Consider the following 13009-nt stretch of genomic DNA (forward strand, 5'->3'; position numbering starts at 1 on the left):
AAATCCAAGCTTCTTTTAAGTTATGAGATGCAGCATGGTCAGTTCTGCATATCGTTCAGATGACACACGCTTCTGCATGTCTACAGAAAAGTATGCTTGAGAAAAAAAACTAAAAGAGAAACAGTTTTCAATGTTATTGCATCTGGAAACTTCAAATCGACTTGCATAAAAAGACGTCAAAGTATTTACAAAATCTGGGAATTCCTCAGAATGAACATTTGGAACTAAAACATATGACTGAAAATCTGATTTGTGAATTTTAAATCAAGATTCAGTATGATGAAGTGAATACACACAAAAAAACGAAGAACCAACCCTATCTAATTGACACATAGGTGAATACTACGGTCGATGGAAAGCTAGTACATATGACTGCTATCGAAAGCATTTTTCTGTGAATACATAAGGGGTATGAAGGGCATATGTTACCTGATGTACATTTCCCATAAGACTCTTGTTAGTGACTCACATAATCACTTACATGATCAACTGAAAACCAAATTCAGCACTACAAAATCTGGGAAATGTGATGTTTTATATACCTGGTGAGAACTGCTGCAGATACACCAAAACCCTCTCTCAAACCTTCTTCCTGTAAACAAAAGTAAAGAAGCATTCTATCAAAAACCAGAAAATGAGAAAACAAAAAACATTGAGAGCTTTTAAAGTGTACACTGAGTTGAGATAGAGGTGGAGAAAGTGAGTGTACCCAATGCTCTCTAATATATTGACCACATCATACCCCAACGTTCAACTCCTGCAACAACCACACAATTTTCTAAGTTTTGGAATCTAAATAAGGTTTAGATCTATTTACAGAGAATTATGAATCTCACCGAATTTGGCCGCGGCATCATGATGCCAAACAAATCAACATCGTCTCGGTTATATAGTCTCAGGAAACTGGATCGTACATGCACACAAAAGACAATAAAAGTTACACAGAAACCCAATCTGGTGAAAAAATATCAAGAGAGAGTGAGAGAGGAGAGGTATTTGTAAATACCAACGAAGAGACATGTTCTTGTATCTCGCATCAAGATACTATTCCTATGAGTGTTTCGTCAGTGATAAGGCAAGACCTAAGCCTAATTTCGAGTTTGGAGTATGTGGGGTCGATCCCGTCTTACATAACCCGTTGCAATGTCGACCTGGTTTCCACCTCGACTCTGAAGTCTACCGATAATATTCCCGGCTTAAATGACTTGCTTCAGTGGTGGAACCTAGCACCCCTCTAGGAAAAATCCAGAAGGTATTGATAAAAATTTAGATTTATTTTATGGCATGCTAATTATCCTCGTGTCGAAAAAGTACGAGAACCATCTCTATGGGGGAATCAGTTAGGAGTTTATTTAGAAAATAAAGTTTTTCTGTTAGAACCAATCGACGGACAGGGTAAGGCAAGTACTTGTCTTTCCAACTCAATTATTTTTCTTTCTAATTATAGTCCGTGACAACTGTTTTGTGGATTTCTCCAAGATGGAACATTCATCGAGGAGGTGATTTACGGTCGAAAGTTTATTTCCTAAAAATATACGATGTCTTGCATTTTTCTTGGACGAACGTTTCTTCGAGCAAACCCAAGTTTTAAACCCAAGTTTTAAACCCAAATTCAAAGACATCCTCCAAGTTTTAGACAGTTTTCTTGGGGGAGTTTCTCCGTTGGAGCATATGTTGCGTTGCAATCAACAGAGTTTCGACCAAGAGGTCGTATACATTTGTCTTGCTTATATTTGATCTCCCGAGATTTATTTGTGTGTAAGGATTTACGTATACCACGTGTGGGGGTATTTGAAATCGTTTGGAGCTTTGACCAAAACTAGTTTTGATCGGTGGAACGTATTAATGGTTTGCCACTTGAAGATTTTTGTAACACCCTTATTTTCTGAAATAATTTAAATAAATAAAAAGTTTAAAATCTCCATTTATTACTTTTTAAAAGCCAATTTCAAAGTCATAAATCCAATAAATAACCATAAAATCTAAATAATATAATAAATCTCAAAAATATCGATAAAAGCATAAAACCACAAATTTGAAATAAAAAAGGAAATAAAACTCGCAAAGCACCAGTCCGATAGCAATCACTCCTGCTCGTCAGTCTCACCTGAAAGGGGAAAGAACACGAGGGGTGAGTAACAGGGGAGTTACTCCGTGAGGTATGGGATGCTAAACACGCAAACCACTGACTTGAGTAAATAGAACTCCACTATGGAAGTTTAGCTCTAACATGAATACACACGACGCTTATCGCGTCACACAAACCAAACAATGCGATAATAGCATATAGCTAGTCCATACATCTCGCATCTCCTCATATGAATATATAATACGTAGCGTCGCTAGTACAGTCTGTCTCTGTACCCCCGCCCTCTCAAGTAGCGTCCATGGTAGAAACGCATATGCACCACACGCCCGCACAAGTAGCATCGCAAGTCCAGACGTCTCTGAACCTCTGCCCGCACAATCAAAGTAGCATCGCTAGCCCAGACATCTCTGAGCCCTGTCCGCGTACATAGTCCCTACTCATAACTATGTGTACATACATATATATATCACATTTCTTAACATCACACAATCCAATCAAAGGTTGAATCCTCTAGACCCCTAGTTCCAGTTTACAAAAAATGAACTAACTAACAATCAAGACTCGAACAGACTCAATTCAAACCGACGGATCATGATTCGAAATCTAAACTACGATAGGGAGAATTTTACACTGGTACAGGATTTATGGAATAGACCCTCACCTTTGCCACGGGTTCTAAAGAAAACCTGAGAAACACAGAGTAGACCTTGATGGCTCTATCACAGCAACTCCAAAAGTCTGAAAATAAATGAGTACGATGATTCTGCCAGACCTAAACCCTAGAGAAAACATATGCATAACTCAATAACTGACCGTTATATTTTCAATCCATCCGGTAAGAATGTAGCCCTGGATGTCCTCTATCCGTAGCGACCGGGTGTACTCCGATCGGACACCCTCTGATTAATCAAATTAGCTTCGTCTCCAGACTGGTCGCAAACGTAGACTGCACCAACACCTCTCACGAAAACAAGCTTAACTCTCAGAAAATAACTTGGAATGACAAACCGTTTGTTGGAGATTATAACTGAAATAGTTAACTACTTACTGTAAAATTCTCAGACTGAAAGCTTTTGTTAAGGTTGACCGTTGCGCCTTTACTCTGACACTGGTCGGAACTGTTTCAGCATTCCAACAGCTTAAGCTTATTCTTGTCCAAGAAGCATGTCAATAACTTTTGCTGTACAACTCCGATCTTAATTCCGTTTGTTTCTACAGATTCCTGGAAACGAGATCTATCCAAAGAGCCATGACTCGTTGCCTAGAACCCCCTGGATCGTACTAGAAACCTCTCGCAAAACCACTCCTCAGCCATGGGTCTGATGTATCCATCTCTTCTCCTCAGCTTAAGACATGAAGAAATCTCTGCTGCGCAAAAGTATCTCTTGTGCTATAGGTCACACGTGTGGTGGGTTTAGGTTCACAGGGGCACAACTCCGTGGTGGTTGGTGATGATCATGGCGGTGGCGCCGGCTTATGGTCACATTCTCTCTCCGTCTTGTAACGTAGCCAACTAGCTCCAATATGGTGATTACATCTGTGTTCTTCGGTAGAGATTGATTCATAGAGATGTTAAGCTATTAACAACAGAGAAGAGATACGGTGGTGATGCGTCAACAATGGCAGAGATCCTCTTACATGGCTGCAACCAAAGAGTGAGAGATCGTGAAGATGGAGATGGTTTCTTACGGCTAGGGCTTTTCAATTAGGGAAGAGGATATGTACGATCATATATAATAAGACTTGGTTTGGGAAAATGTTTGGTTTAATCTCAAATAATTAAAGAAATCTTAAACCAGCTTCGGTTCACAAAACTGGATCGTTACAATTCTCCTCCACTAATAAGGAATTCGTTCTCGAATTCAAATAATAAGCCGACTGTCCAATACTTCATCTGAATAAATCAATTTTCATATGAGTCTTGGGTTCTCAGGTCTCTTCCTGGATTCTGTCTTTTTTTTTTTTCTCGAAACGAACTTTGACAAACATAGTCATTGTCCCCTGGACCGCTTTCACTTGCCGATCCAAAATCTCAACTGGCTGAATAGATGTAGACAACATTTTTTTTGTTTCCGAGTCTTAGATCCTCCTGAAATGTCCTCATTTTCAAATATACTAGATCGCCCATATGTAACTCTAAATCCTTACGGCGCTTAGCTACATAAATCCTCTGCCGTCATGGGCTTCCCCAAACCAATCCTTGAGCATGTCATTTGCTATACCATCTTGAACCATTACTAGTTCTAACTCTTGTCACTCCCTCACTTTGGTCCAAAAAAGTGGTATACGACGAGACCTACCATAAATAGCCTCATACGGTGTCATCTCAATGCTCGGACGATAGTTGTCGATGTAGGCAAAACTCTGCTAGATGTAATGCTTTTCGATCTTCCATTCCACTGTAAAATGCAAATCTGAGCATGTCCTTTAAGCCTGAATAGTTCTCTTTGACTAACCATATATATGCTGATAATAAGTTGTATTCCTGTGGATCTTTGTCCCAAGTTTCTTCTGAATGACTCCAAAAATGTAGTGAACTTCGAATCCCAATCTGATACAATGTTGACATCCATGAAACCTCCAAAACTCAATAATGTAGGTCTACTCAAACTGATTAGCTCAAACTGTCTTCTTAATTACTAAGGAAATGGGCTGACTTGGAAAGTCTATCCATGACTACCCATGTGTCATCCTTTCCACATATGGTGATTTAAAAATCCAATAACAACGTCCATAATCACCATGCCTCATTTCCAGTCCGGTAAAAGCAAACTCAAAAATAACATGATAGATAACTGATCCTCTGACATAGCCATCTGACATGTCTGACACTGTGACGCAATGAAGCTACAACTCCCTTCATACTAGATCAATTATAGTAAACACTTCATATCTTTGTACCCCTTGGTGTTCCCGATGGGTAGAGAAACACAAGTGATGTATTTGCTATAAGATCCCTTTTTTTAACAGCTTATCGTCCAACACACAACTCAGTTTCGTTATAGATATATCCTGCTCAAAACTATCCTGCTCAACACTAATGATATCCAATACTCCCAACCTCGATAGTCTTACAAATCCATAACGCTAACATGCGCTTGGCGTATTCTCCATAGCAAAACTGCCTGCTCCAAAGTTGGAGATGGTTTCTTACGGCTAAGGCTTTTCAGTTAGGGAAGAGGATATGTACGATCATATATATAGAAGACTTGGTTTGGGAAAATGTTTGGTTTAATCTCAAATAATTAAAGAAATCTTAAACCAGCTTCGGTTCACAAAACTGGGTCGTTACAATTTTGGCAAAGTACTTGTGCAAGAGTTGGCTTAGATGTGTGAGGAAACTCGTCTAAACATTGGGGAGGAATTGGAGAATTTTTTTTAAACTTTGAATTGCGATCAACAGAGTTTTGACTCAGAGGTTGTATGAGTTTGTTATAAGGAAGAAGCATGTTCTTTTGAAAATAGTTTGATCTCCCAAGAACAGGAAAAAAAAAACCATTATAGTGACTTTAGTTTTATTTGTGTGTGAGGATTTTCGTATACCGTGTGGGGTCTTTGAATGTCGTTTGAAGCTTAGACCGAAACTTGTTTTGATCGATGAATCGTGTTAACGGTTTTTCGCTTAAGTATTTTGGCAAACTATTTTTTTGCGAGAGTTGGCTAAATATGTGAAAAATGTGTTATCGTATTGCCGAATTTTTAAAAAAATATCAAATACAAAAGCTGATATTTAAAACGTAGTATACGAGCATACATATACGTACCCACTCCCCCCCCCCCCCCCCCCCCCTTCCCCTCCCCCCAACAATGTTTTGCAAAGGGGACAGCTGAAAATGTCACGACAGGCTGGCAACGTACTTCTTTCGAGGATCAAACCATCATGTAGTTCATTGTGCTCACCGTGAGTGATTATTTGCTTGGCAGGGTTGTGCCATTTTAATAGTATCGAGTGCTACTGGATTAATGGCTTTTTCCCGTGTTGAGTCGACCGGGTCGTTGGGAGCATCAGGTTTGGAAGTTTGTTCGCTTCCTTTGTCTAAACTTGGTGCCTGAATTGACGTCAGTTTTTTCGAAGCGTCTTGACCATGGGTTGGACGATCATGGTTTTTGTATGTTTGGAGTTTACCATTGGTTGATTTTCGACCTTCCATAGCTTATGCTCGGCTAAGAAGAAAAGACGCGACTGTTTCTGACCGCCCCAAATCATTTCGACACCCATTGGAGTCGGGAATTTGATTCAGAGGTGATTAGTAAATGGGATGGCTCCCATGGAATTTATCCAAGGCGTTCCTAGGATCGCTTTGTAGATTGATGGGTTGTCGGCTACTAGGGAATCTATGATCCGGCCAGAACGAGAAGCTTAACTTGTCCGAGAGTCATTGTTGTCCGAGAGTCATTGTTGAAAATAGCAACATTTAAAAATAGTTAACATTTGATAGTAATTTTATTTTATAAATCCTAGAAAAAATATAGTTATAAAAGACAATGTAATTTTAGTTTTCTTTTTTAACGCCCTAAAAAAAATTTGTTGTTTTCTTTTAAAAAAATCGTAAAAAAAAAGAGATTTGTATCAGATTTTTTAAGTCATAACCAAAAGAAAATTGTAAGAAGTTATTTGATAGTATATTTTAAGAGAGAATTTGATGATGAACATGATACCAAAAGTTATTTAATTAAAAACGAAGTGTGAAAATAGTATTGATGAATTGTAAAAATCATAATTTAAAAATTATTTTATAGTAACTAAAAATTATTATTTGATAGCAATTATATTTTTTTTGAAATTCTAAATATAAGATAATTGTAAAAGTTTATATGATAACACTTTTTCCTTTTTTTAAATTATTAAAAAAATAAAAAATTGTTTAATAGTATTGTTTCCTTTTTTTAATCGTAAGTAAAAATGAGATTTGTAAAATATATTTTTTTTCTTTTTTAAAAAATCCTAATAAAAATAAAATTACCTATTTAATAATAGTTTTCGGAAAAAAAAGTTGATGACAAGTACTAAAGCTATTAAATTAACAAAAATAAGAAATTAGGATGTTGTCACGATTGGTATTTATGTGTTTGGTCATACGAAAATCAAACACATGTTTGATATATATATGTTCATGTTTGCTCATAAAATTTGATTATTATTATTGTCAACCGTACATATGTTTAGTCAAAAACAAATCAAGCTTCAGCGATATCTTATTAGATTTTTTAGTTTTATTATTTAGTAATTTCTAATTCATTTTAGTCAAAATGTTATTATGAAAATATATCATTAATAAATAATGAATCAAAAAAATGATTTAACATTGGATAAGTTTAATAAAACATTAAATTAGTACATAAGAAAGTGTATAATGTTGTCATTGCTTCTTAGCCTTATTTAACTTCCAAATTCTTTTTTAGGTATGGATGTTTTTTTTAACTCTAAGTACAAGATGATAACCGTTAGTCTATACACCATGATTATAAAAACCAAATACTAACTGAAACTTATGTGTAAAAATGAATTTTAATTATAAAATACATCTTACATAACACATGAAAAAAAATTATAAAACTATAACAAAATATTTTTTATATTTTTTCTGTTAAATTCAAATATTAAACAAAGCCCGTTGCAACGCGCGGGTCCAAATCTAGTTACCAATAAAATGCATTGTTAAAGTATGTATTAATCCTTATATTGTATTTTGATTTTCTACTTCTTCATAAAAACCATCTTTGTCTTCTTCTCTTTTTTTCAACATGGTTAATTATTGAATTTTGCGTAATTCTGTCTGGCCACCAATATATTAATGCTCCATTAAATCCAGTTACTAGCATAATACAAGCTTGCTTATCAAAATGACATCTAGCTTTAAATGATATAGCGGGCATTCCCATTTCTTGAAATAAATTCATTATTTCATATTTTGAACTTCCATCAATATTCCACTCATATATACCTTCGCTAGTGTATGTTTATGGTGTTCTTCAAATAATAGATCATGTGAAGTATGTAGTGGATAATAAGGTTTTTTAGATTTCATCGTTTTATGTTTTATTCTATTAATTTCTTGAATATCATTTTTAACTATGAGGATGTTTGGATAGATTCATTATCATTTTTGTCTATAATATTGATTCCTTTATGAGAAAATGACACAATGAACACTAAACCAAGTTTTCCTCCCCAAACTAGCACTCAGGATCAGAAGTCACAAAAATAGGTTTCATTAAAGGGGCAATTTACCCTTATGCCCCCTTCTTTAACTAATTTAAAAAACAAATTTGAAATCAATTGTCGCTGTCCTCATTTCATCGCTTCTTCTTCTCCTCATCGCTGTCTTTCGTCGTCGTCGTCGTCGTCTCTCCGTCGTTGTCGTCGTCGTCTCTCCGTCGTTGTCGTCGTCGTCTCTCCGTCGTCGTCTCCCCGTCGTTGTCGTCGTCGTCTCTCCGTCGTCGTCGTCTCTCCGTCGTCGTCTTCGCCTCTCCGTTGATCCGTCGTCGTCGTCTCTCCGTTTATTTATCGTCGTCGTCGTCGTTTCTCAATTGATCTGTCGTTTCTACGTCTATTCATCTCATTCTCTCTCTCGTGTGTCTGATTTGATTAAGGTTTGAATCATTTCACTTTGTTATACATTATCTAGGTTTTGTTATATATTATTCATTTGTTGATGAATTGAAGTTGATTTTGTAGAACAATGGAAGTTTTGTGCATCTGTGGACAATAGATCTCAAAAGAATCTCTCCAGTGGGAGTTTCTTGTTGATTTGAAGAGGAATGCATCAATCATTTCCATAGAAGAAGATCTACTGTATGAAGATTTGATGAAGATTGTCTCTGAAGATTTTAGTGTTAAAGAGGAAGAAATCAGTTTGAGTTATGGTTTTTGATTGGATATGAAATGTATTATTGAAAGTTTCCCCCCACTCTCGATAGGTAATACTCGTCAGCTCAGAACTTTCATTTCCAAGACTAGAGCATTTGATGGAACCTGTCGTTTGTGTGTTAAGGTTTGTATGATTTTTTTCTTACTTAGACTTTTCAGGATATGCTTCATAACCAAGTATTATGCCTTACAGAACTACTTGACTTTTGCAGGTTAGTACTGATCCAGCTAGCTGTAACACTCAAGCTTCTGATACATTTGCTTCTACTGTTCCATTGAATGCCAATCCAGCGATGTTTTCTACTGTGCAGAGTGAAAAACAGGTACATTGTCCTTAATTCCCTTTTTCTGTTTGTGTTTGCATGATATGCTTCATAATCAAGTATTATGCCTTACAGAACTACTTGACTTTTGCAGAGTCTTCTATATGAAGGTGTTTCTACAGTTCCTCTGAATGTTCTTCCGGATTTTAGTACTGATTCAGCTAGCTGTAACATTCAAGCTTCTGATACATTTGCTTCTACTGTTCCATTGAATGCCAATCCAGTGATTCTTTCTACTGTGCAGAGTGAAAAACAGGTACATTGTCCCTAATTCTCTTTTTCTGTTTGTGTTTGCATGATATGCTTCATAATCAAGTATTATGCCTTACAGAACTACTTGACTTTTGCAGAGTCTTCTATATGAAGGTGTTTCTACAGTTCCTCTGAATGCTCTTCCGGATTTTAGCCCTGTCCATATTGGACTTTCACCAAACACGAGAGTAGCTGGCGATATTAAGGTGAATAGCTATTTTAAGACAAAGAGAGAGTTGATGTTGAGGATGAAGAAATGGGCTTTAGAGTGGAAGTTTGAGTACAAGACTGTCTCTTCTAACAAGTCAAGAGTGCTTTTGAGTTGTGTTGATGAAAATTGCACGTGGAGGATGCGTGCTATCAAGCTACCTGTTTCAGATTTTTTCGTTGTTAAAAAGTATGTTCATGAGCATACATGCGATACAACACACAGGAAAGCCAACCACAGACAAGCATCTGCAAAGTTGTTGGGTTCTTTGATTTCCAGCAATTATGGAGAAAAAAAGGAAGGTCTCAAACCGAAACAGATCATTGAACAGGTCAGGATGCTGCATGGTGTTCACATCAATTACAAACAAGCTTGGAGAGTGAGAGAAGAAGCTCAGATTTTGGTTAGAGGGACTCCTGAAGACAGCTATTACAATTTGTCTAGGTGGTTGTATAAAATCACAGAAACAAACCCTGGTTCCTTGACTTATCAACATGTTGATGCTGCAGGAAAGTTCAAGTATGCATTTGTGGCTTTTGGTCCATCGATAAGGGGATTCTCATTGATGAGGAGAGTTATTGCAGTAGATGGTACATTTCTGAAGGGAAAATTCAATGGGACTTTATTGGCAGCTTGTGCTCAAGATGGGAATTATCATCTATATCCTCTCGCCTTTGCAGTGGTTGACGCAGAAAACGGCGCCTCTTGGAAATGGTTCTTTAGAGGTTTGAGCCAGAAGATCCCGGACGCTTCGGATCTTGTTTTTGTATCAGACAGGGCTAACTCCATTTCTTCAGCGTTGGAGGATGTATATCCCTTATCTCACCATGGAATTTGCAGGATCCATCTGCTCCGCAACATCACTCCTACATATGCGAAGACTGGGTTGCTACCTCTGGTGGAAAGCGCTGCTGATGCCTATACGTGTCACGAGTTCTGGTTAATCTTCAAGGACATAAAGGATAAATGTCCTGAATTGGCTAAGTATCTGGAAGAGTCTGATTTTAGGAAGTGGGCACGAAGCTATGCGCCTGCGAACAGGTATAATATCATGACTACCAACATTGCAGAGTCTCTCAATTCTATGTTGAAGATGCCTCGTGAGTTGCCCATTATCTCTCTCCTTGAAACTATCAGATTGACGATGACCACTTGGTTTTTTGAGCGACGCGAAGCGGCTGCGAAACATAAGCACCTGGTTACTCCAAAAGTTGTGCAGAAATTGGTATCTAGGTTAGGGGCCGCAATGTTGTTGAATGTGTATCAAGTTGATCGAAGCGAGTTTGAGGTGAAGAATGAAACAATGAAGTTTGTTGTTGACTTGGAGAAGCGGCATTGCACATGTAATGTTTTCGACATTGACAAGATCCCCTGCATCCATGCCATCGCTGCTGCTAAGCATATCAAGAGAGATGAAAACCGTTTTGTTGATGCTTCTCACTTGACAGAAACGTGGGCTAAAGCTTATGCTGAAAGCATACATCCTGGTGGAGAGTTGTCAACGTCCACCTATCCAGAGAATATTGATGAACTGTCTTGCCCACCTCCAGCTACCAAAAAGAAAAGTGGACGCCCTCCTACAAAGAGAAAGAGATCCGTTGGCGAGTTTGGGGTTCCTGGATCTAAATCTCAGTCCCACAAGTGCAGCAGATGTGGCACAGGAGGGCACAACAAGATCACATGCCAGAGGCCTATAGGATGAAGTTCTACATTTTTACATTTTTATCGATTATTATTTGGATGTTGGCTATTTGATGGTTACATGATATGCACAAGACCATAAACATTTTTTCTTTTGGAACCCTATCCTGAATAAGTATGATTTCTTACAACTTTTGTAATATACAACATTATCTTTTGATCTCATTTCAATTTTTAGTTTAAACTTCTTTGCTAGAAAAAAACACAGTAATATTCAACTATTCTGGAATCCCATCCAGAAATACCGAGTTCCTTTCCAAGGTTTATAATACAACATTTTCTGTTAAGAATAATTATGTGGAAAAGGGTAACAGATGATTCTCCTCGGTCTAGCGGCTAAAACACCTATCTGTCGAAATTGTAACGCTTGACTCGACCCGGGTTCGATTCCCCTACTAATCAGAGTTTTTCAAAAAAATTTAAGTTGAATAAAAATAAAAGAAATATATTACTTTACTTACAACATGTAATGACTGAAATTAACTTGGCCTAGTGGCTACTACACCTTAATTCCCTCTTTCCTCCTAGTCATCTTCAGGTTCGAATCCTATGAGATGTGTATATATATTTTTTTTTCCTCCAAAATTTGCAAATCACATTATAGAATTTTCCAAATGTGTAGATATTAATCCTTAGTTTTGATCTCATTTCATTTTTTTCTAGTTTAAGAAAGAAGCACACTAATATTCATGTATATTATTCATGCATACTCTGGAAGCCCATCCTGAACTATCAAAGATCTTTCCAATGTATTATACTATAAATTGTATGGCTAAATTTAATTATGTGGAAGCAACGAACAGATGATTCTCCTCAGCCTAGCGGCTAAACCACGAAACCTATGATACCGAAACATTTGTTCGACCCGGGTTCGACTCTCCTACGAGTAATGGTTGATTTTTTTTTGTTCAAACATATATCTCAGGAATCGAAGAGTCTCTTCCAAACGACATCATGTAACTCAGTAACCGAAGAGTTTCTTTTCGTCAAGATTGGCTGTTATATGATTGGTTATTTCAGTAACTGACTTCAATAATCGAAGAGTTCCACAATAATCAAGAGTTTATTTTAACTGACTTCAATAATCGAAGAGTTCCTTTTAGTTCTATAAATATAAGGGACGATATCAGACCTTTTATTCACTCACTTCATTTCGTCTGATTTATCCTTTTGCAATACAAGTTAGTTTTCGATTTTTCTCATTTTCCATTCAATTCATGAACTTTTTTCTATTTCTATTTTATCGTAACATCTTAGTTTCGATTTTGTTGCAGGACAAAGTTTCAATGGAAGGAAGTTCAAAGAAGATGATGAAGCGTCCCATAGAGGAGGTTTACGGATGTGATGCCGCCGAAGGTTTCAATAAGGGGAAGAAGGAAACTGTGGTACATTACAGGGCTCTTCTTCGTTTGTCCAACGAATACAGGCTATCTGAGAATGATTGGAATCTGGCATCCAGCAAAGCAAATTCAATTGCTGTCCAAATCGAGTTGCTTGAAGATATTATCAAAGCTGATGGAAAATTTGATTTAACTGCTGAGTTGGAGAAACTCAAAGAAGAGCAC

General features: G+C 37.1%; 1 protein-coding gene and 1 long non-coding RNA gene across 3 annotated transcripts; one reads left to right on the plus strand and one right to left on the minus strand.

Moving 5' to 3' along the window:
• On the minus strand, positions 1-8315 carry LOC108870313. Of its 2 annotated transcripts, XR_004450739.1 has the most exons (5): positions 1007-8315; positions 837-903; positions 710-757; positions 543-592; positions 1-80 (listed from the first exon to the last, which is right to left on the minus strand). It is a non-coding gene; the product is annotated as an uncharacterized LOC108870313 (long non-coding RNA). The 2 variants fall into 2 exon arrangements; XR_001956832.2 differs by having other exon boundaries at positions 837-8315.
• Positions 8316-9058: 743 nt separating this feature from the next.
• LOC117126778 lies at positions 9059-11445 on the plus strand. The gene is made up of 4 exons (XM_033275862.1): positions 9059-9070; positions 9173-9283; positions 9378-9539; positions 9634-11445. Exons 1-4 carry the CDS (start codon positions 9059-9061, stop codon positions 11443-11445), a joined length of 2097 nt encoding a protein of 698 aa, XP_033131753.1.
• Positions 11446-13009: the final 1564 nt, after the last annotated feature.

This window comes from Brassica rapa, chromosome A01 (genome assembly GCF_000309985.2).
Source record: "Brassica rapa cultivar Chiifu-401-42 chromosome A01, CAAS_Brap_v3.01, whole genome shotgun sequence".
Lineage (NCBI taxonomy): Eukaryota > Viridiplantae > Streptophyta > Magnoliopsida > Brassicales > Brassicaceae > Brassica > Brassica rapa.

Excerpts from the sequence above, each read along its gene's own strand:
- LOC117126778 (XM_033275862.1), top strand. Across the intron at positions 9,284-9,377 it reads CTGTGCAGAGTGAAAAACAG|AGTCTTCTATATGAAGGTGT; the intron begins GTACATTGTCCT and ends TGACTTTTGCAG. Across the intron at positions 9,540-9,633 it reads CTGTGCAGAGTGAAAAACAG|AGTCTTCTATATGAAGGTGT; the intron begins GTACATTGTCCC and ends TGACTTTTGCAG.